The sequence below is a fragment of the Diorhabda carinulata genome, chromosome 12 (assembly GCF_026250575.1).
Source record: "Diorhabda carinulata isolate Delta chromosome 12, icDioCari1.1, whole genome shotgun sequence".
NCBI classification, from domain to species: domain Eukaryota; kingdom Metazoa; phylum Arthropoda; class Insecta; order Coleoptera; family Chrysomelidae; genus Diorhabda; species Diorhabda carinulata.
This window is the reverse complement of record NC_079471.1, coordinates 38,566-61,937: the sequence shown is the minus strand read 5'-3', so window position 1 is coordinate 61,937 and position 23,372 is coordinate 38,566. Positions and strand designations below refer to the sequence as shown.

Below are 23,372 nucleotides of genomic sequence, written 5' to 3'. Positions count from 1 at the left end.
TTTTTTATGTCTGGATTTTTTGTATCTTTGATTTTAAATTTGTTACTTTAAATGCAAATCAAACATATATACATATGTTGGCCATTTCAATAGCTATATCGAAAACACATTTAAGGTTCTATATTTCAATTTGACAATTTTTAGTGTACTAATATGTTAGATATAATTAATTCCACTTGTTTTCATATTTTTGTAAATTCTGAATTTAGACAAACAACTAATAAGTATTTTCACATAATTGGGAGTAGATATTAGACTCACACTTTCGAACGTACCTAACGCTTTAACGTTCTATGATACCGCGTGCACTGTGTTTTTTATTTAAATATTCGGTTACATTTTTAGTCACAGAATATTTTTCTGATATTCATGAATTCAATAGTATTATTATAAACCATCTATATGCTAAAAAAATTAACGTTTTTGCATGAGACCTGTTTTTAACATATATATATTTTATACTTGTAAGTATTTTAATTTTTTTTAGTGAAAAATTACCATGCTAAACTTTTTTTTAGATAAGTAATGGAAAATTCAAGCCCAGTTAAGTCGGCGATGCCATGTAAATTGAATCCCCAATGTCTAGTAACATCTCCAGCATTTACCGACATGTCACCTAATTTAATTTTACCTTCTAACAATTCACCTTTGCAAGATGGCAGGGAATCATTGGGAATTTTACATCCAGAATTTGAAAAGGAGTCTAATTTTTTTAATATCTCAGACAAAGAACAATTGAGTTTGAGTAAGAATATATTGTACCTAGAAGATTCTGATATTGGTAGAGAGTCATTGGGCATTTTACAAATAAATAATTTGAATATTAATTTTGGAGATGAAGATGAAAAAGTACCAGATATTATGTTGTCTTTTGTTGAAAGTGTTAACAATTCAACCAAAGTATTAGATACTGGTTTTTTAATTTCTAGCCCTTCTCGACAACTTGTATCTGCTACATCTCAAAATTCTGGCTTATCATTCAACAGTACTAGTTTGGAGTATCCTTCAAAAATATTTACACTAACTAAAAGTGATCAAACAAATAGCGTTGTCTCACATAGTCATTCAATTTTTAACAATGCAAACTTTATGACTACCAAAGACCTAGAGGTTAGAAGCAGAGCATATTCACAACCTCAACAAGTTTCAAATAACCTTATGGAAGCAGGAGAGTTTTTTTGGAGCACTGGAAAACCAACTAAAAGTAATAAAATGTTGTGCCAGGACATTCATCATGAGAAACTAGAATTTGATGATAATAAAGATGATATGTTTGTAAGTTTTATATCGAATTGATTGCAAATTCTATGTGCTGATTGGTTCAAGTTAGGGGTTGTTGGGTAATTCTTGGATTTTTCCATAACTAATTTTTATATTTTTAATTACACCTTCTATGATGTTATTCTTAGATCTTTGAGTTGAGTTGAATCAGTTTATGATATTGTTTATATTACATAAATTATAATTCAAATATTTGCTACTGATTCAGTTTATTTTGCAGCTGGATTCTGTATTCATTGAAGGTAATTATATTGCACAAAAAATCGCCGACGGTTCTTTTTTAAATGATTGTAAGTAATTGTATAAATATAATATAATATTTTCTATAGAAACATATTTCTTTTATTTGTATTAAGGTTTCGAAAATGGTCCATTAGATTCAACTCCACAACCGGAATGGCCTAATGATTTAGATGAAAGTATAAAAAGTAAGGAATCAGTTAATACTACTGAATCAGTTTTCAAAACTGTCGATAAATTGTTACCAAATAATGTACCTGTTTATGGAGAATTTAATAGAAAGAGTTCAAGTTCTAAATCATCTAGCGCTTCAAGTAAATCTCGAGAAGCCAAAGACATTTTACAGGTAAGTAAGTGAGTAAAAATTGTCCATATTTCTAAGAAGTTTTGATCTTTTTCTATTTTATAATTACTTTTAAAAGTATTTTTCTTTATCAAGATTTTATTACAACTTTGATTGTATTATATATTTATTTTACAGAATCTTTCGGACATATTTAATACTACACATAAAAGTGAAAAACAAAAATCTGAAGGTCTATTATTATTAAATAATCTCGCTGAAATGCTTAATAATACTCATACAAGCAAATATGATGCTTTAGAAGATTCAGGTCATTCATCAATACTACATAATGAATCTGATAAACCAGATTCCAATGTAGAAACAAACTACAAAAAAAATTCAGGTATCAATTCAATTTAGACTAAATAATTATTGTAATTTATAGATACTAACACAATAGAGGGGTTTGGAATTTTTGTATGAGAGGGAATTTGAAATTTTTCATGTTATGATCTGTGGAGTTGAAAGTGGTGGTTTCAACACAAATCAGCGAAATCCTAATTTTTTTTCCAAATATTTTTATTTATATTTTACAGTAATTGTTTCTTAATGTTATTGATCAAAGTATCTATATTTTGCTCGTTATTTTTTTATTCTAAAGTATATTTTTAATATGGAGATTAGAGGAACAATATTCAATGTTCGAATTAGTCTGAAACTTTATCATATTTCATCATTATTCGACTTTATAGTGGTCTTCTTTTGAGAGTTTTATATCTTGTTATTTTTGATTATTTTTATTTATTTAGATTCCTTACATAAGCTCAAATCGTCTAGTAATTCGGAAGAAAATAGGAAAAAAAATTCAGGAAAACTAGAAATGAGAAATGTATCGATAGATATTAATTCGAGCAAAAATCGAAACAATAGCAATTCTTCTGTTAAAAGTAATGATAGTAATGGATCATCTTCGATCGGAGTTAAAATAAAATCTAAATTTGGAGGAGCGGGAGTGAAAAAAGGACCATTAAGAGCGGTTATACCAATCAAGGAGATGAAGAAAGGTATTTTTATTACTTATTCTTAATATTTCTCATATATTTAATGGTCTATTGTTTTTTTATATTTATAGGTTCTTGTACACCAGAACGAAATGAACAAAAAACCCTGCAACTCCAATCAAAAAAAACTAGTACACCTATAAATGTAAGTGTTCAAACATTATATGCACAAATCAAGACTTGATAATATGTTGAGATTTGATATTGTAAAAACGTTTCTTGTTTTGATTAGGAACCCAAATTAAAACCAGTAGCAGCTTCTACACCTACCCTGGATAATCAAAGTGCTATCAGTAACAATAGCTCCCCTAAATATAATTCACACAAATCCTTCCTAAACAGGTATGTTTTTCTATTGTCATATTAACTTGATATTTGTAATAATTAATCTAAACAATTTTAATCCTTATATATATATATATATATATATATATATATATATATATATATATATATATATATATATATATATTCCAGATCAAACTCTTTGACTGAGAGAAGTAACAGAGAAAAAATAAGTAGAGATTCAAATGGCACTCCGACAACTTCAAAACTGAGAAGACCAAGGTAGAGAATGTCTTTTGTTGGTTCGAATCTATTTTTATTAAATTTCAGTTATTTTTTTTTTTGGTATATTTGAATCGATTTATAATTTGAATACCCAATTATAAAAAAACACCATATGACTAGAAATGATTTCAATTATATATATTAGTTTCAGTGCATCTTCGAGTTGCAAAGAAAAAATTGGGAGTAGTCCCACCCCAATAAGAGTTCAAGAACAACGTAAAATAATGAGAAGAAATAGTGTTACCGAAGGGATTACTAACATTCAAATTCGTTCAAATTGTAGTAATTCTGCTGGAAAAGAATCGAGATTGATGTCGTCACTCCGTAATGTTAGAGAGAATTTATTAAAATCCCCTTATTATAATTCGAAGACTGGAATACTAGTTGATAACAATACTAAAATAGAATCAAAAGTTGAGAAAATAGTCACCATTAGAAAATCCCTCAACTCGTCGGTGAGTATTAATTAAATATTACATAATAAAAAATTCAGCTTTTCAATTAATTTTGTAAAAAATTTGTTTCCCGTCTATTTGCGTTCGACATGGAAATAGCTATTTTGTGACGATTTGCAAAGAATTACATAGAAAAAAATTGATGGTGGAAAATCTATCATCGAATTTCACAGATATTGTATAAAATAAAGCAGATGGGTCAAATCTCGCAGGAATCAGCTACAGGCTATAGTTATTCTAAACTCATAAAATCTTTTTTTTTTTCACACCCAACAAAGTATGATGTTTGTCTCATATACGAAAATACGACAGAATATGAAGAAGACCTATCCAGACTGAATTGTAGGATGATAAGAACCAATGCTTCAGGTGCTCAAGTGAAAAATACGAATTTGCAAATTAAATATTCGGCTTTTTTCATGTTGAGCCTTTTAAATTTTCCATTTTAATTATCCTTACTATCCTTACTTATGTTTTAATTTCGTGCAATATTTTAAAATTTAGTTATTTTTAATGTTTAGGGAAAACCGAAGAAGTCCGAAAAAGAGAACATTGGTTAAGGAATTATTTTTTTCAAAATAATAACATTGTGATACTGCAGGCAGAATTTTAATATGGTTGTGTAGTTTTCGATTTTAATTTTGTTTAGATAGTTTTATTTTTTTATTAATTGACATATTTTTAATGTTTTTTGATATGCAATGAATAAAATTTTTTGAAAATAAATAGTTTTTTTTAAATTTTCCTTATTTAGTCGTATTAAATTCGATCATTTTGTGTTTCAATTTATTGCTTTAATGGCAAAAACAATTTTTTGTTGTTGTTAGTGGTAATTGTTGTAGTTTTTTTCTTTGTAGGCTTCCAGTCTAATAAGCTGTTTGGAAAAAATATTCTCATATCTGTTGACCAGATGTTTTATTGCTTGTTCTCGTTTTTATGGCTGTAGTAGGTAAAGATGTTGATTTTTTGAATAAGACCCTTTCAACATGTGCAAATAACACAATAATAAATTAATAAATATTATGGGTTCCAATGGTTTTATAATTTGTTTGTTTAAACTATATGATAATTAAGTCATGTAATGAAAATTACTAAGTATGAAACGTGAAACATTTTCAATTACATTTAAGTTCATGGATTGAACGTTTCATAAGTTTCGAGAATTCACAAACTGGGGATCTTTTGAGTCGTTTAATAAAGCATCTTCTTTCATTCAAATCCAAATATTGCAGCTTTGCTTCAAAGTGGAAAGGTTTGTCTTGGTGAAAAAAAAGACAATTTTCTTAATGACTATCTTTATTTTGTATTAGTTCTGAATAATTTTGTCACTTGGTATCATGTATTGTCCCATGGAGATTCCGAAAATCACAGTAGTTTTCGAATTTGAGGAATGGTTTTCGTGAAAACCCAATTTTCTCCTCTTGATTCACCCACCGCCATCTGCCCGATACAACACAAACTTACCTCTCTGCTATACAGTGAGTACTGTGAGGAAAGTGTTGTTCGGACATTATGGCACAGAGGATGCACGTGTTTTGTAGCGCTTGTCGTATCCGCCACCCGTTATACGTCTCATAGATAAAAAAAAATATTGAGCTGATTCTATCAAACCACAAGGTTCAAATAATTTCCATAACTGCTCTTCTTCAGCTCCTTAGATCTCAAAGGAATAATAAATATAATTAATACTTAATGAATATTCAAAAATATGTATGACTTTTATAAAACTTACAGAAATTCAAATTTCCAGCAAATATTGCCTTGCACTCATCATTTTTTGTGATAGATCCCCACCAACGAGCACACAAAAGCTTTTCTTTGAAAACATTACCATTTTGTTGAACCGCATTTTGAGCATCTTCTTGTTTGACAAATCTGTATAAAATGAAGGTAAAAAATGTCAATACTAATGAGAAAATATTAAAGCAATCAATAATAAAGTTTAATATGAATTTCCATTAGTTACCTATGTTGAATCTGTTAATTGATAAATAGCATTTGAAATAATATATCTGATTTGGAAATTAAATATTACCTTATAAAACAAAAGATAGATACATACTCTTTATTTCAGAATAAAATTCTACCTTAATGTCTTCTCAATTGGTCTCAATTTTTATAATCTGAATGAATTCCTTCTCACTGATTAGTAATTTTAGCCATCATATGTTCAGAAAAACAATGGTTATTCTATAAGAAATTCTTATGGTGTTTGTAGAGTGTTTATAATTCAATATTTTTAATGGTTTACAATGGATTCTGGTGTGTTTATTTTAGAAATATTTCGTTTATATTATATTCTGTTATTGACTATTATTAGACCCTTTTTTTGTTGAAAGTATCCTTGGGTTTTGGAATCTTTTTTATCTGTTTGTAGAATAGTTTGTTTACATTATATCGAGGGTTTAATACCGATAACGAAAAATGATCGTGCAGCCCCTTCTTGGATGCCTATGTCTTTGTTCCAAGAATAGTTTGTTTCGAATATATTTTTTTTGATATTTATGAGATTACATTCAACAGAATTGTTAGAGAGATAAGGACCACCCTACACTATGAGAAATTTTAAAATCGCATTATTCTACATAAATAATAGATAGTAATACCAAAATATCTATACATGTTGAGGATTTAATACCGATAACGAAAATTGACCGTGCAGCCCATTTTTAGATGCCTTCATCTTTGTTGGAAGAATTACTTATTTACTTTACATTTCGAATTTATTTTTGATATTCATGAGAAAAATAAAATTGTTTCAAATTCTACGATCCTTAATTTATATAAAAATTTTCATGTACCTGTAATCACCAATGAAAGTACTAATTCGAAAAACGAAGGTATGTCGTAAAACATTAAAAGTATATAGATTCCCAAAAGGAAATTACTATTATTTGTTGCCCATAACCTCTACTTATATAGCCATTTAATAAAAAGTTATTGTGAATTGTAATAAATCTATGCCATGTTTTATTGTATGTATTATATTATCTATTATCACTAATTATTCAAAACTTTCTTAGAAATATTATTAAAAATTTATATTGCTCTTTGAAAACACTATTTTATTCAATATGGAAATTATATAACAAAATATGTAATATTTAATTACTTATTATTTAATAAATCAAAACTTTACATCTTCTCAGTTCATTGACCCCTTTAGAATTCTTTGTGAATGTCTAGACTTGTTTTTGACTTGCGCACTGTGAATGTTGAAGTCACAAGCTTTAAACAATGCATTTAATTATCTAGATAATGAAACTTTGACAGTATTACAAATTCGGGCAGACATATTTGATGCTAAATTTTCTATTCGTAAAATTTCGTGTAATTTTGTTTTCGATTGTGAAGTGAAAACTATTTTCTTATTGATATAGGTAAGATATAATTCTCTTTATGTAAAAATTAACGAAATATGTCCAATTAAAATTTCCAGGAAAATGAACGAATTCAGTATATTACATTTTATGGAATGCTAAGGTTTTATTATTATTTTTTTAATATTTTCAAAGTAATTAAAATTAAGCATATTCTTCAGATAATTTGAAATTGTTTGAATCATTAATTTACTTATAAACATTAAACAAACGATAATCAAAAATATAGCATCAAAAAGTTCGTTTATCCTTGTCTGTCTGGACAGCATGTCGGCCATCTTTGTAGGTCGACTCAATTATTGTTCACGTCAAATCTTTTCAACTGTAATGTTTTTTTTTTCGTATAAAAATATATATATATATATATAGATATTAATATTAAAATACCTTATTTCGATTGTAGTACAAAATAGTTATTATTAGATAAATAAAATACAGAGATACCGGATCTGTTCAATAACGACAAAAAAATCTTTCGAATTCTAGTTCTAAAAATGTGACTAATGTTGAAAATTTTTATTGGAAACTTTGGAAATTTTTAGTATATCGATAGAAAATAGTTTTTATTTTAAAATTTTCGTGAGACGGATTGAAAATAAACATTAAAAATGATTTGTTTTTCTTTAATGTTCGTGGACGCGCGTGTTAACAATAATCCGATAAAGAATTTTCCGTGTTTTAATGCAATATTGTGTTGTGAAAATCATGGATACCCGGAAAATTCTTAACTACCAAGATGGTGATTTCCTCATTTATGAACTGGTGAGTGATTTTTTGTCTTATTTATTTGATTTTAAATTTACTACCTAAAATATTTCTTGTCATTTCTTGTTAATGTCTAGACTTCTTTTTGACTGCCAATGTTGACATCAATAACTTTAAACAATGCATTTAATTATTTAAATAATGAAATTTTGACATTGTTACTAATTCGGGCAGACATGTAAATTTTCTATTCGTCAAATTTCGTGTAATTTCATTTTAGATTGTTAAGTAAAAACTATTTTCTTATTGATATAGGTAAGATTTAATTCTCTCTATGTAAAATCAACAAGAATTATCCATCTAAAGTTTGTGTGAATTCAGTTAATTACATTTTATCGAAAGCTACGATTTTATTGATTGATTTTTTACATATAATAATAATAATAATTTATACATGGAGTAACAGTTTAGAAAGAGAGAAGGTTTGTGTAACATGGTTATACGAGATTAGAATAAATTAGAAAATATGTCGGTTATTTAGATTTACAGAGTGACGAGAAATTTTGGAATGGTTGAAAATAATGAATGTTATTTGTACTAGAAGTAATCTCGAAACAAAAATTCTTGTATATTGCAGCATTTAACTTCTAATTATTGTTCATACAAGAACACTCTGTATTCAAAGAGTGGTGAATTTCGGTTTCATCTATATTTAATCGAAATATCTTTTTCTTTTGAGTATATTCAAAATTATAAAACAAGTTGTCCAAGTATCAAGACATGGCAATATCAAAATTCATTTTTGTTAAAAGTTGTAAATAAATTAGTTTATATTTCATATTAATACTTTGTAAAAAATGTCGTAGGCTTCTATAATTATAGTCCATTACGCCGTTTCGAAAAAAATATTCTCACATCTGTGAACCAGATGCTTTATTGCTTAATTTCGTTTTTATGGCCGTGGTAGGTAAAGATAAGGATTTTTCCAATAAGACCTTTTCAAAATGTACAGATAATAAAGTAATAAACATTATGGGTTCGGACCGTTTTACAATTTATGAAGAGTTGGCCAAAAGAATATAGTTCACTATCATATTTAGCAGGATTGATTATCAAATTTTGATGCTGATATTTTTACCGTCTCTCCAAAATAATATGAGTCTCAAAAATTCTTCTCAATTTATAATTGTTTTCTTGGAAAACACAAACTTGGAAAAACAATATGATAATTAATCAAGTTTCGAGGATTCACAAACTGGAGATCTTTTGAGTGGTTTAATAAAGCATCTTCTTCATCCATTCAAATCCAATTTAGAGAAAATCGTTGATTATATTATTGCAGCTATGTTACAAAGTGGGGGTGTTTATTTTGGAGGAAATAGAGATCATTTTTTTAATAACCATCATCATTTTGTATTAGTGCGGAATCAATTATTTGTACACACCACTTTTGATATACAGAAAACAATATGGAAATAATCTCAAATCATTCTGTAAGATAAATACACGAAGAAAACAATGACTTTTCAATGAAACAGTTACTTTTAAAAATTATCTCTTCCTTCAATAAACTTTTTTGTCATCACCCCATCATTTGTTAAGAATCGCTTTTCACATTTTATTCACAAAAAATTCTTTTCTCTTCTTATTAATCGAATAACTAAAGCATTTTTCTTCATATTTGTATAAAAATTGATTGATTCTAAAATAATAATTTAATTTTCTTACGAATTTTCAACAAAATTGAGTGTTATTTAATCAACATCGCAATATTTATTCTCCAAAGTGCAAATTCTAACAAGTATATAAAGAATTTCGAATGCAGATCGATAGTAATTGGAAAAAGAATATAAAAGCCAACCAAGTTAGATAATTACAAAACATTACTTTTGAAGAAACTGTACCAAAAAAAACTTCAGGGTTCCAAATATTTTAATTCTGGTATGTTTATGTTAGATATCTTTTATGAACCATTATTAGACCCTTTTTTGTTGTTGAAAGTATCCTTCATTTATTTTTCTACATTGGTTATCGAGAATTTACAAGAGGTATAATATATTTGAAAAACAACACGTGCCGCGCAGTTTAGGAACCCTTTTTATCTGTTTGTAGAATAATTTGTTTACATTATATCGAGGGTTTAATACCGATAACGAAAAATGATCGTGCAGCCCCTTCTTGGATGCCTTTGTCTTTGTTCCAAGAATAGTTTGTTTCGAATATATTTTTTTTGATATTTATGAGATTACATTCAACAGAATTGTTAGAGAGATAAGGACCACCCTTCACTATGAGAAATTTTAAAATCGCATTATTCTACATAAATAATAGATAGTAATACCAAAATATCTATACATGTTGAGGATTTAATACCGATAACGAAAATTGACCGTGCAGCCCCTTTTTAGACGCCCTCATCTTTGTTGGAAGAATTTCTTATTTACTTCACATTTCGAATTTATTTTTGATATTCATGAGAAAAATAAAATTGTTTCAAATTCTACGATCCTTAATTTATATAAAAATTTTCATGTACCTGTAATCACCAATGAAAGTACTAATTCGAAAAACGAAGGTATGTCGTAAAACATTAAAAGTATATAGATTCCCAAAAGGAAATTACTATTATTTGTTGCCCATAACCTCTACTTATATAGCCATTTAATAATATTAAGTTATTGTGAATTGTAATAATTAAATCTATGCCATGTTTTATTGAATGTATTATATTATCTATTATCACTAATTATTCAAAACTTTCTTAGAAATATTATTAAAAATTTATATTGCTCTTTGAAAACACTATTTTCAATATGGAAATTATACAACAAAATATGTAATATTTAATTACTTATTATTTAATAAATCAAAACTTTACATCTTCTCAGTTCATTGACCCCTTTAGAATTCTTTGTGAATGTCTAGACTTGTTTTTGACTTGCGCACTGTGAATGTTGAAGTCACAAGCTTTAAACAATGCCTTTAATTATTTAGATAATGAAACTTTGACAGTATTACAAATTCGGGCAGACATATTTGATGCTAAATTTTCTATTCGTAAAATTTCGTGTAATTTTGTTTTTGATTGTGTAGTGAAAACTATTTTCTTATTGATATAGGTAAGATATAATTCTCTTTATGTAAAAATTAACGAAATATGTCCAATTAAAGTTTCCAGGAAAATGAACGATTTCAGTGTATTACATTTTATGGAATGCTAAGGTTTTATTATTATTTTATTAATATTTTCAAAGTAATTAAAATTAAGCATATTCTTCAGATAATTTGAAATTGTTTGAATCATTAATTAAACATTAAACAAACGATAATCTAAAATATAGCATCAAATAGTTCGTTGACCCTTGTCTGTCTAGACAGCATGTCGGCCATCTTTGTAGATCGACGCAATTATTGGTCACGTCAAATCTTTTCAACCGTAATGTTTTTTTTTCGTATAAAAATATATATAGATATTAATATTAAAATACCTTATTTCGATTGTAGTACAAAATAGTTATTATTAGATAAATAAAATACTGAGATACCGGATTTGTTCAATAGCGACAAAAAAATCTTTTGATGTGACTAATGTTGAAAATTTTTATTGGAAACTTTGGAAATTTTTAGTATATCGATAGAAAATAGTTTTTATTTTAAAATTTTCGTGAGACGGATTGAAAATAAACATTAAAAATGATTTGTTTTTCTTTGATGTTCGTGGAAGTGTGTGTTAACAATAATCCGATAAAGAATTTTCCGTGTTTTAATGCAATATTGTGTTGTGAAAATTATGGATAAACGGAAAATTCTTAACTACCAAGATGGTGATTCCTCATTTGTGAACTGTGAGTGATTTTTTGTCTTAATCATTTGATTTTAAATTTACTACCTAAAATATTTCTTGTCATTTGGTCTCAGATTATGGAGTGAAAACTATTTTCTTCTATATATCGGTAATATGCCGCCATTCTTTTGGAACTTTGAATTTTCAAGTGCATTAAACTGGGGATCTTTTAATAAAACAAACTTAATCTAATCGTTTTTCACATATTTTTTTTTTGATTGATAGATACTGAATACATAATTAGCTAAAGGGTTGTTACTAAACTAATAATTGAGTTTTCTGTTTCATAGAAAACTTTCCAAGTGAATGTTTCAAATATTTTTTTTTTCGAATAGAAAAAAATTTGGGCTAATGAAGTTGTCAAGAATGTTTTTCAGGTGACTGATTTGCATTTTGAAAACTGTTCAGTCAAAACTTTCAATATTCACTTTTCAATTATTTAATTTCTTGTGTGAGCTTCTCAGGGTACAATAATTCGTAGGTAGGTAGAAGATAGTCTTTAGGGTTGATATTTCAATATCTTTCGAGGGATTGTTTTTCTATTTTTAAAATTTTATGTTTATTTTATGGTCCAAATGTAATAATTATGATTGATATTTTGATAAATTGTTGAACCTTCTCAGACCCTTCCTTTATCCTTCCAAGAATTTTATCTTCGAAAACCAACCACCCTTTTTTGTTTATTTAAGCAAACTGATATACCTCTTCTAGATGTTTCCTTTCGTATTCTAAATGTATCCAAAATTTAGCATTTGATAAAGGCTTTATTTATTACTGCGTAGAAAATGAAATAGAAATTTTGAATCTTGAAATAAATTTAACACTGTATAAATTCTATGTTCTTTCTTTACTTAATAAACATTTTCCTGTACCTACCTGTAATCACTAATGATATTACTAATTCGAAAAACGAAGACGTAGAAAAATTTAAAGTATATATGTACCTATCTAGTGTCCTATAAAAAAATTCAAATTTTTTGATACTCATACTTAGATTATCAATAAATTTAATGAACATTTGTTTTGTTTGGGAGATTAAGGATACTTTAGACTATTGATTGGTGATACTTGGCGTTTTCTTATTTTACAATAGGGTTTTCAAATATTCAAGTTTTTCTTGGACAATTTCAATTTCCAATTAATTATATCACTTTAATTATTTGGATTGAAACAACATTTCCTATATGTAAAAGTTTCATATAAACTTTCTGTAGCTGCTTATTTTGTATTTTCCGTATTACTGCAGAGCGGTATCATTAGAAAAATACAATGAAAACTGGGCGGTAGGAAAAACTAAGATATAAAATCCAAGGAAATGAACAGTTTAGTACAAAAGGGTATTTTCTCAAATTTCGCAAAACAATACTGTATATTTTTATTTGGCAAATAGGATGTTCCGAAAGTAATTAAACATAACAAATATATGATGATTTTTTTAGACGAAATGTTCTATTTGTTCAAATTTTCAACTCGACATGAAAAGTGTGAGTCAGTTTTGTATAAATTGCTAAAGTGTCTAGGCTTTGCTAAAATGTTTTATTTTATTGTTTCAAGTACTTCTAATCTACATATATTAATAATAATAATATATAGGAGATGATTGTTTGTGTAAAAGTAAGACTCCACTCCACCTTTTTTTTTTGGAGATATCACAACTACAATGTTGAGACCTTAAATTGAGTTTTTTTTATTTCGAATTTCAGTAGGCAGAGAAATTTCGTGCAATCGTAAAGTTATGCACCCGGAAAATAGTAACTTTCTATAGTTTCGAAAAGAAAAGATTAAGAATTGTTTCAAATAAAACGGCATTCTAAGTATTTTTTATTTTATTATACTTTAGGGTGATATATCCATAGAAGTTAGTTGATACATGGCAAATTTATGTTTATATTATACTTATTGTCAAAAAATAATGGGAACGAAATTAGGAAATAAATGAGATTATTGAAATTTCTCTTGTTTTATTTTTCTTGGAAATTTCCTTTCGGCGAGCGAGCAAGAGTGGGACGAATTTTTCACTTATTTAAACAGTAGGATGATAAATGAAATTATTTTATAAATTCAAAAGATGCCAGATCTGAAGACTAGGACGGTTATTCGTATTATGCTTTTGGAATACCAAAGTTTGCTTTGCAGCTTTCATACCCTTAACTTTTGACGGTTTATTTTTAAAAATTTTGCATTTGAAGTTCTTCAAATAAAAAAAAAGTTCAAAAAATTGAGATATGGAAATTTCTGTGGTGACTTCCTTCTACGTAACTATTTAACCGAGTAACGAATACTCTCGAATGGATTTGCAAAATGGAAAGGGGCAAATTTATCTTGAAATCAATAGTATTTACTCGGGACACAAATTAGCAAATTGCGTCACTTATTTTATTTACAAAAACTCTAAAACGTGAATTTGGTTTAGATTTTTATTACTAGCAGCGCTATCTATGTACAGAAGCTCATACTGAACTCGTTTCAATATTAGTTTCTACTATTTCGTATGTCTCAGCTCTTGACTTTTTGTCACCTATTTACAAAACTGAAAGGAAGATGGCGTCCGTTATTTTCACACCAATTTATTTTTTTATTAAGACCAAAGTTGTGTCAGAGTGAAAAAATATATTTTTATTGAATAATGTGTCCGCCATCACGGAAATATAAATGGAAACTTCTAAAAAATTGAATCCCATACTCTTCGAACATTGGTTGATGGTCGAATGCCCAATAGTGACATCTCTTATTGAATAGCTCGGCTCCATAAATTTTGAGTATTAATTTCATTAGAAAACATTGTTTGTTAAGTGTTTAGTTCTCTTTGTTTCCACTATAAAATTATATTGATATACAGGGTGCGCCAATTTAGTTAAAAAGTTGAGTATTAGGGGGTCGTTTTAATACGTATCAAAAACATTGTTTTATTAGTTGTATTTGAGGTCCATGTTTTGAAATTATCTTGAACGCTTTAAACATAATTTTTTGAAAATGAGATTAAAATTTTTTTGAATACTTTGAGAGTTGTATACAAATTTATATGAGAGATAGGTAAATAAAAGAACCATCTGTAACTTATTGTAAGTTAAGAAAAAGAATTTACCTAAGTGACTTTCTTAATAAGATGCAATATCATCGTAGTCGATTAAATTGTAATTATTTGTTATTTTATATACAAAGTAAGCCCAAAATTGAAATTCTCATATTATTTCTCCTTTCGAATGTATCACACTGTAATTTATCTTCGTGGAAATTTTTTTACTATACCCTATACTTTAAATTTATAAGAAAATTGCTAAAATTTATTGTAAACCGTAATTTTTATCATTTCTTCAAAAAATGTGATCAATCCGGTATACTATAAAGGGCTCCCATCTATCAATTTAATATCTTTGGTTTGTAAATGGGTTGCAACAATCTGTATAGTTCGAGATTTTGAAAATTTGATTTTATTGATATAATTTTCCTTTATAACTAACTCACTCAAGTCGAATAAATTATAACATCTTGGGTAATATAACTTTGAATTTATAATACGGGGTACCATCTAAAAATTGTGGACTTGATATTTACGAGGGGGAAAATTTTAGGGGCTGACAGATTTAAGAAGTAATAAAAGTTTTTTCCTGAATATATTGTTACATAATTTTCATTTATTATACATACAGAGGGGCAATCTGTTTATAAATATAGTGTTTAATTGAATTGTTTGGCGTGAATAAATAAAGGGGACACAATCTATTGGCATAATTTTTTTGTACTTTTTTAATTGCAAGTGTATTTAGAAAAAATATTACAATTCATGTTTTTGTTTCAGGTGTTGGTGCGCGATTCTACGCGAAATTTTAACCCGTTAACGAAACGAAAGGTAAATGTAGTGCACGTTCCATAATGCGGTTTGCCAAAAAGTAAGTGATTGTTGGATAAATAACAAAAAAAATGATTTTCCATTTTTCATAAGAAATATTTCAAAATACATATTTTACGTTTCTACTTGGTACTGCTAGATAATTCAATTCATTTGAACGTACGTTGAAATTTTCCAATATTGTAAATCGAATAAATTTTTCTTCATTCATCATTCTAAAATTTATGCCGAGAAATTGATATTTTTCCCAAAAATTGAATGTAATACAATTTCAATATGATATACAAGGTATATCCACAAAGAAAGTTTCATTTGGTTATGAAAGAACATACGTGCAGGTTAAAAAACATATTTTTCATGCTGTTAACCTTATTTTCTATGTAGTTTCGAAAATTTTTTAAACACTTGTTTTTGTATGCCTCCTCCATGTTCTTCCGGCTTGTTTCAACTTTGAACGAGAGATTTCAGGTCTAAGAAGAGATGAAAGTCGGTAGGAGCGAGGTCTATTCGAAATATAGGTTAGAAAAGGAACTTACATTGTGGATGTACCTCGTATGAAGGAAATACTAAAATCAGTTATTAAAACATTTTATTCAAATTTTTCTGTAATTTTCGGTCCGAATTACTACATGAAATTTTGATTGAAATGATTTTTTTTTTGTTATTTATTGAGTGAGCAGACCTTTGATCAGATGTTGTTGGTTTTTGTGTTTTTGGGAATTCTAGGAATATTTTGTTGAGATTTTAATTATTGAAGAAAAATAGATTGAATTTATTTTTGAATAACTTTTTTAACATTCAGAAAGTTTTTAACAAACATCCAATTATACTTACAAAACAATGTTTTCGAAATCTTTAGGTATCTTTTGAAATTTGAAGTTAAATTTAAATATTTCATTTGAGCATAAAATTCATAATTCACTCGTGTTTAAAGCAACTTTATTCTCTAAATTATTACTCAGATTACTCAGAATATGTCGCAAATTTGGACTACTCCCTTACATTGTTACTCCCTTAGATTGTTAATATTTATGACCAAAGCTAATTTTTCTCATTATATGATACTGATCAAATAAAATCTTGACTTTGTTATTTTGGATTGATCAATTCTTTTCAGCGTTTACTGTAACATATTTAAGTCCAGTAAATAAATGATGAATAATTATGATGATAATCATATAATAGAATTGCTTCAATACACCTCAAATTCACTTTGATTCGAAATAGTAGTACATGGATCCTTCTGATCAATATAAATGACAATTAAATAATTAAGTAACTAGAAAATGTGATTTCCTTTCAAATGACTTTCTAAGTAATCTGTTGAGATTTTCCTGATCTTTGAGAATAAATCTGTTGGGTTAATGAGATGATTGTGTGATGAATGTCTTTGGAATATGATCAAAAAGGAGGCAGGCAACCGCCGCGATATGGAAAAGTGTTTCGTAATTTATCGGTGTGTCGCGAATCGGTTTTAAGTGATGGACATCATGGAAATGGAAAATGGATATGGGGGCATTCCTATGTGGACAAAGTTATGTGAGTACAAATGATTTTACGAATCAAATTAAATTCCTAACTCTAAATCATAAACTTCAATAATATTTGCATAGTAAGTCAAATTACTAATTTTTTTTATAATTTTACCATCTTCAAACATTATTATTGAAAAGTAATGAACGCTCTGTATAATTAGTATCCAAGCAAGATTTATACTCAAAGATCGTAAAATTAAACCTCATTTTGGAAAATTTTCTCAATTTTTTCAAAAATTTACTCAAGGATTTTTATAATCTGAATGAATTCTTTCTTACTGATTAGTAATTTTAGCCATCATATGTTTAGAAAAACAATGGTTATTCTATAAGAAATTCTTAAGGTGTAGGTAGATTGTTTAGAATTCAATGTTTTTAATGGTTTACTACTATGGAGTCTGGTATGTTTATTTTAGATATCTTTTATGAACCATTATTAGACCCTTTTTTGTTGTTGAAAGTATCCTTCATTTATTTTTCTACATTGGTTATCGAGAATTTACAAGAGGTATAATATATTTGAAAAATAACACGTGCGGTGCAGTTTAGGAACCTTTTTTATCTGTTTGTATAATTGTTTGTTTACATTATATCGAGGGTTTAATACCGATAACGAAAAATGACCGTTCAGACCCTTCTTAGATGCCTTTGTCTTTGTTCCAAGAATTTCTTGTTCACTTAATATTTCGAATAATTTTTTTTATATATATGAGATAACGTTCAACCGAATCCTTTCAGGATGTTTATTTAACTTGGAGATAAGGACCTACACTATGAGAAATTTTGAAATCACTGAATTCTAGATGAATAATCGATGGTAATACCAAAATAACTATACATGTTGAGGGTTTCTAACTGATAACGAAAATTGACCGTGCAGCCCCTTCTTAGATGCCTTTGTTTTTGTTGGAAGAATTTCTTATTTACTTTGCATTTCGAATTGATTTTTGATATTCCTGAGAAACATAACGTTAAATAGAATATTTTCTGATATTGTTTATCTAATTTGGTGATGGCGACCACCCCCTCTCCATGGGAAATTTTCAATTCACAGTATATTCGATAAACAATCAAAAATAATACCAAGTTAACAAAAATGTTCTGATTCATATGCAGCCATTCTTTTGAAACTTGAAATTGTTTTAGTCAGTAACATTGTTCTAAATTCTACACGAAACATTTTCATGTACCTGTAATCACTCATGAAATTACTAATTCCAAAAACGAAGATATGTCGTAGGAAAATTAAAAGTATATACATAGTGTTTTAAAAAGAAATTACTATTCTTTGCTGCTCGCAACATTTCCTTATATAGCCATTTAATAATATAAGTATTCATTATCACTAATTATTTAAAACGTCGTTTGAAATATTATTTAAGAAATATCTTGCTTTATATTGTTTTATTAATGATTTTTTCCATACAATGATAATATAGATATACAGGGAGTATCGATTGATAGATATGACTTATTTACAACTAGGATAACTTGGTTATACGATATAGAATAAATTAGAGAATAATATATAGGTTATTTAGATTTACAGGGAGACGAAAAACTTTAGAATGGTTGAAAATAATGAATGTTATTTGTACTAGAAGTAATCTCGTAACAAAAATTCTTGTATACTGCAGCATTGAACTTCTAATTATTGTCCATACAAGGACACTCTGTATTCAAAGAGTTGAGCATATCAGCTAAACAACTATTCGAATATTTCTATTAATGAAAATTTGGTTTCATCACACCTCGTTTCTTTCTTCTTTAATATTGGACATATTCCACCACCTCTTAGCTATTTTTCTGATAGAATGTTATTCTTTTCTGTACTACTGCACACACTGGTATGTCTTTATTGTTGTTTCCTTCACGAGATCCACAATGTTCTTCCTGTTCCATTCAAAATTCCTTCAAAGTATTTAGCCCATCTTTCAATTTTTCTTGTGAATCAATTAAGGACTCTTCTCTCGTTGTCCATGATATAAGATACTCTGTAATTAACTGTGTCCTCTCGTGATTTTTTTGTTCTATTGGTAAAAATTTCTCAATTCTTTGTTTTTAAATTTGATGGTAAATGAAACTTTTCTCAGAGTTGACTTTAGTTTCCGTGTAAAATTCAAAAATGTGATTCATATGTTTCATTTGTGCAACTAATTTTGGTATACACCGTATTATGAATAAACTCTGGATTTGTGCACACTTTGTGCACTAGAAACAACTGAATTATAACATGTAACTCACCCTATACACATGACCTGCTGTCCAAAATATCCATGTCAAATCAAATTAATTGTCAATAAATCAATAATAAAAGTATTCTTATTACGATCAAGTAATGCTATTTCTCAATAGTCCTTAATAAAAGTCTTGTACATTTTTTTCAAAAATACACATTTCAGAGTTGGCAAAAATACCCAAAATTATTTTTAGTATATAGTATAGGTTCGTTCTATCGATGTCGGTATTTAGTTAAAAGAATTTAATATTTTATGATGGACTTCCTTTTTCTTATTTTGAGGGATTGCAGCTTTATTATATTTTTATTGGTGCCGAAATATAAATTTATTTATTTTAGAGGAACATCACGTTCAATGGAACCTTTTTTGATCCTTTCATGTTTATTATTTTACAAAATTTCATATTCAAAAATACACGTTTCAGAGTTTGCAAAAATACCCAAAATTATTTTTAGTATACCAATAGGTTTGTTCTATCGATGTCGGTAATTAGTTAAAAGAATTTATTATTTTATGATGGACTTCCTTTTTCTTATTTGAGGGATCGCAGCTTTGTTATACTTTTATTGTTGCCGTAATGTAAAATTATATATTTTTCTTCTTTATAATTTGAATGTACATTTACTTATAAAAACCGAAACACATTATGATGTTTCAAATACGGGGTAGCGCGAAAAACAAATTTGGTGTAATCTTAGTGGTAATCAACTAAAACGAGCTTCACGGAAAACTCTCGTTTATGAATTTTCCGAAAATTGTTACCGATAGTTTCCAATATACGTGTCGACCCAATAAATGTCTTTCGATCAATTTTACCATATTTTCGTAAGTTTTTGAAAGAAAAATGATGCGAAAAAGATATGAACGAGGGCCATATGATATTTTCGAAAAATTTTCAAATCACAGCATAAACATTATACTGTCATTCTTTTACTATTATGTTTTGAAATATAATTGCTAATCATCCTGTATATACGGCAACACCAATATTACTCTTCGTGCTCCATACTCTCAATTTTTTCAAAAAATCACTCAAGATGTATTATAATATGAAATCCTATTCACTGATTAGTAATTTCAGCCAATAGGTATATGTTCAGAAAAACAATGGTTATTCTATAAGAAATTTTTATAGCGAAGTTAAATTATTTCAAATATTCAAGATTCTTTCGGACAATTTTAAATATCAATTAATTCTATAACTCTATTTGGATTGCAACAACATTCTTTTATGTAAAACATTCATACGAACTTTCTGCAGTATCTTTCATATTTTCAATGTTACTGCAAAGCGTTATCATTTGAAAAATACAGTAAAACAAAATTTCATTTGCAATAGAATACCAAGAAAGGATTTAAATATTTATAATCTCCACCAAATTAAATTGTTATAATTATATTATAAAGGCAATATAAAAATTTGAGATACCCATCTCATCAACAGTTTGACAAAAGTTAAATTTTGGGAAATGGAAGTTCAGTTAGTTTCTTAGTTTTCATTGAACTGATTTCATTTGTGTTACTTATTAGGTGTATATTGAGAATGCTTATTAGTTTTCTAATGTTTATGATGTTTATATTGTATTCAGGATTTTCTTATTGCATTAACCAAGAACCAATTATTATGAGATTTGTCAATAAATAATGAAATAAATGAAATTATTGAAATTTTTCTTGTTTTATTTATCACAGAAATTTCCTTTCGGCGAGCGAGCAAGAGCGGGACGCATTTTTCACTTATTTTAAACTACACGATGATAAATGAAATTATATTATAATTTCATAAGATTCAAAAGATGCCAGATCTGAGGGCTAGGAAGGTTATTCGTATTATACTTTTGGAATACAAAGTATGCTTTCCAGCTTCCACAGCTTTAAGTTTTGACGGTTTATTTTTCAAAATTTTGGATTTTCTTAATTTAATAACCACAAACCAATTAGGTACCTATTATGAGAAGTTTAAAGAAATAATGAAATAATTTTTGGTTTAGATTTTTAGCACTAGCAACGCCATCTTTACAGAGAAGCTCATACTGAGTTTATTTTTATATTAATTTCTACTATTTCGTATGTCTCGGCTCTCGGCTTTTTGTCACCTATTTACAAAACTGAAAGGAAGATGGCGTGCGCTATTTTCACACTAATTTATTTTTTCATTTAAACTAAAGTTGTATCGAAGTGTAGAAACATATTTTTTATTGAGTTAATGAGTTAATTATGAAGAAAATATAAATAGAAAAGTCTAAAAATTGAAAAACACACTCATCGAACTGTTGATGATGGTCGAATACCCAATAGTGCCACCTCTTATTGATAAGTTGTATTTCATTACGTTTCAGTAATAATTTCAGTAGAAAACATTTTTTTTAAGTGACTACTTCTCTTTGTATCCGTTATAGAATTATATTGATATACAGGGTGTGCCAATGCTGCTAAAAAGTTGAATATTAGGGGTTCATTTTAAAACGTATCAAAAATATTTTTTATTAGATATCTTCGAGGTCCATAATTTGAAATTATTTCGAACAAGCGAAACATAATTTTAAAAAAATGAGGATGAGGTTTTTTTTTAGTTTTTTGAGTGGTGTGGGTAAATTTATATGATAATCGTCGGTAAATAAAAGAACGCTCTGTACTTAATTCAACTAGACATTACAACAAAAACTTTAATGACAAAAAGTAATGTCCATCGAAATAGATTAAATAAATTGCTTAAAGGAAATTTTGAAAAAAAAACATATAATATCTATGTATTATAATTATTTGATTTCGTATTAACGTTCAAATTATTTTTCAAACAATTTTAAAAAATGGAAGGTTTGAATTTATTTTTTTTTTCAGGTGTTTGTGCGCGATTCGACGCAAAATTTTAACCCGTTAACGAAACGAAAAATATATAGTGTGCGAATCGATAAAGCGGTATGCCAAAAGGTAGGTGATTGTTGAATAAATAACAAAAAAACATATTTCTTCAATTTTTATAACAAATATGTATTTCAAACTACAAATATATGTGTTTCTAAAATGGAAATGCTGCTGCATCAGGAATATATAAATAGATGTAAAATTCTATTTTCTATTATCGTTTTTCTGTGTCACGTTTCTTTCCAAAACTTAACCTGTCTGAAAAAAAATTTAAATTTTTTATGTAATAAATTTTTTACAAATTAAATGTAAAACAATTTTCCTATTGTAAAGAAAATACTAAAATTTGTCATACACGTCTAAATAACATTTTTATAACAGTTTCAAGATTAATTTCAGATGAAATGTTTTTTTTTGTTATTTATTGGGTGTGTTATGAAAATTATTTCCATGATAATTTGTTGATGGTTACATACATGAGACATACAGGAGACAGGAGACATACAGGATTCCAAGAACATTTTGATTGTTTACGTACGGAGATATCGTTTCAAATTCGTTTACATAATTACCTATCTATTATTAAACAGAGCCACTTTATTTTTGACTTAATTCGAAAAATTTTATCAAAATTTAGATTAAATATCAAGAAATTATAATACAATACATTTTTTTCCAAAATGTCTTTAGAAACCATTTAAAATACAGAGATTATTTTGAGAATATTATCCAAATAACTTTGATAAAATTGATTAGATTCTGTTGAAATTTTGTGTAAAAATTGATGGAATAAATTAAAATTTGAAAGTTAAATGTCCACTCGTTTGGAAACGAGTAAAGAAGATGATTGTTTGAAATAACAATTAAGGAATTTTGAAAGTTATTAATTTCGATAAATTTGTTAAAAGATTCGAAAAAAAATTGAGAGCGGCTCAATATATGAAAAATCCATCCAAACGAATTATTTATTTTTTTATAGGTATCTAGGTACAATGAGGAGTTTGCAGTTCTTTGATGTGTTATATTTCCAAATTTTTGAATTTATTCTTTCTTGTTTTGA

General features: G+C 27.4%; 1 protein-coding gene across 1 annotated transcript; it reads left to right on the top strand.

Annotated features, from left to right (window-relative positions):
• Positions 1-150: 150 nt before the first annotated feature.
• LOC130899823 (asparagine-rich protein-like) lies at positions 151-4,619 on the top strand. Its single transcript, XM_057809963.1, has 11 exons — positions 151-464; positions 519-1,275; positions 1,502-1,571; positions 1,638-1,867; positions 2,003-2,210; positions 2,617-2,871; positions 2,940-3,013; positions 3,101-3,210; positions 3,346-3,435; positions 3,584-3,893; positions 4,415-4,619. The coding sequence occupies exons 2-11, from the start codon at positions 526-528 to the stop codon at positions 4,451-4,453; spliced, it is 2,136 nt and encodes a 711-aa protein (XP_057665946.1). The 5' UTR covers positions 151-464; positions 519-525; the 3' UTR covers positions 4,454-4,619.
• The last annotated feature ends 18,753 nt before the right edge of the window (positions 4,620-23,372 follow it).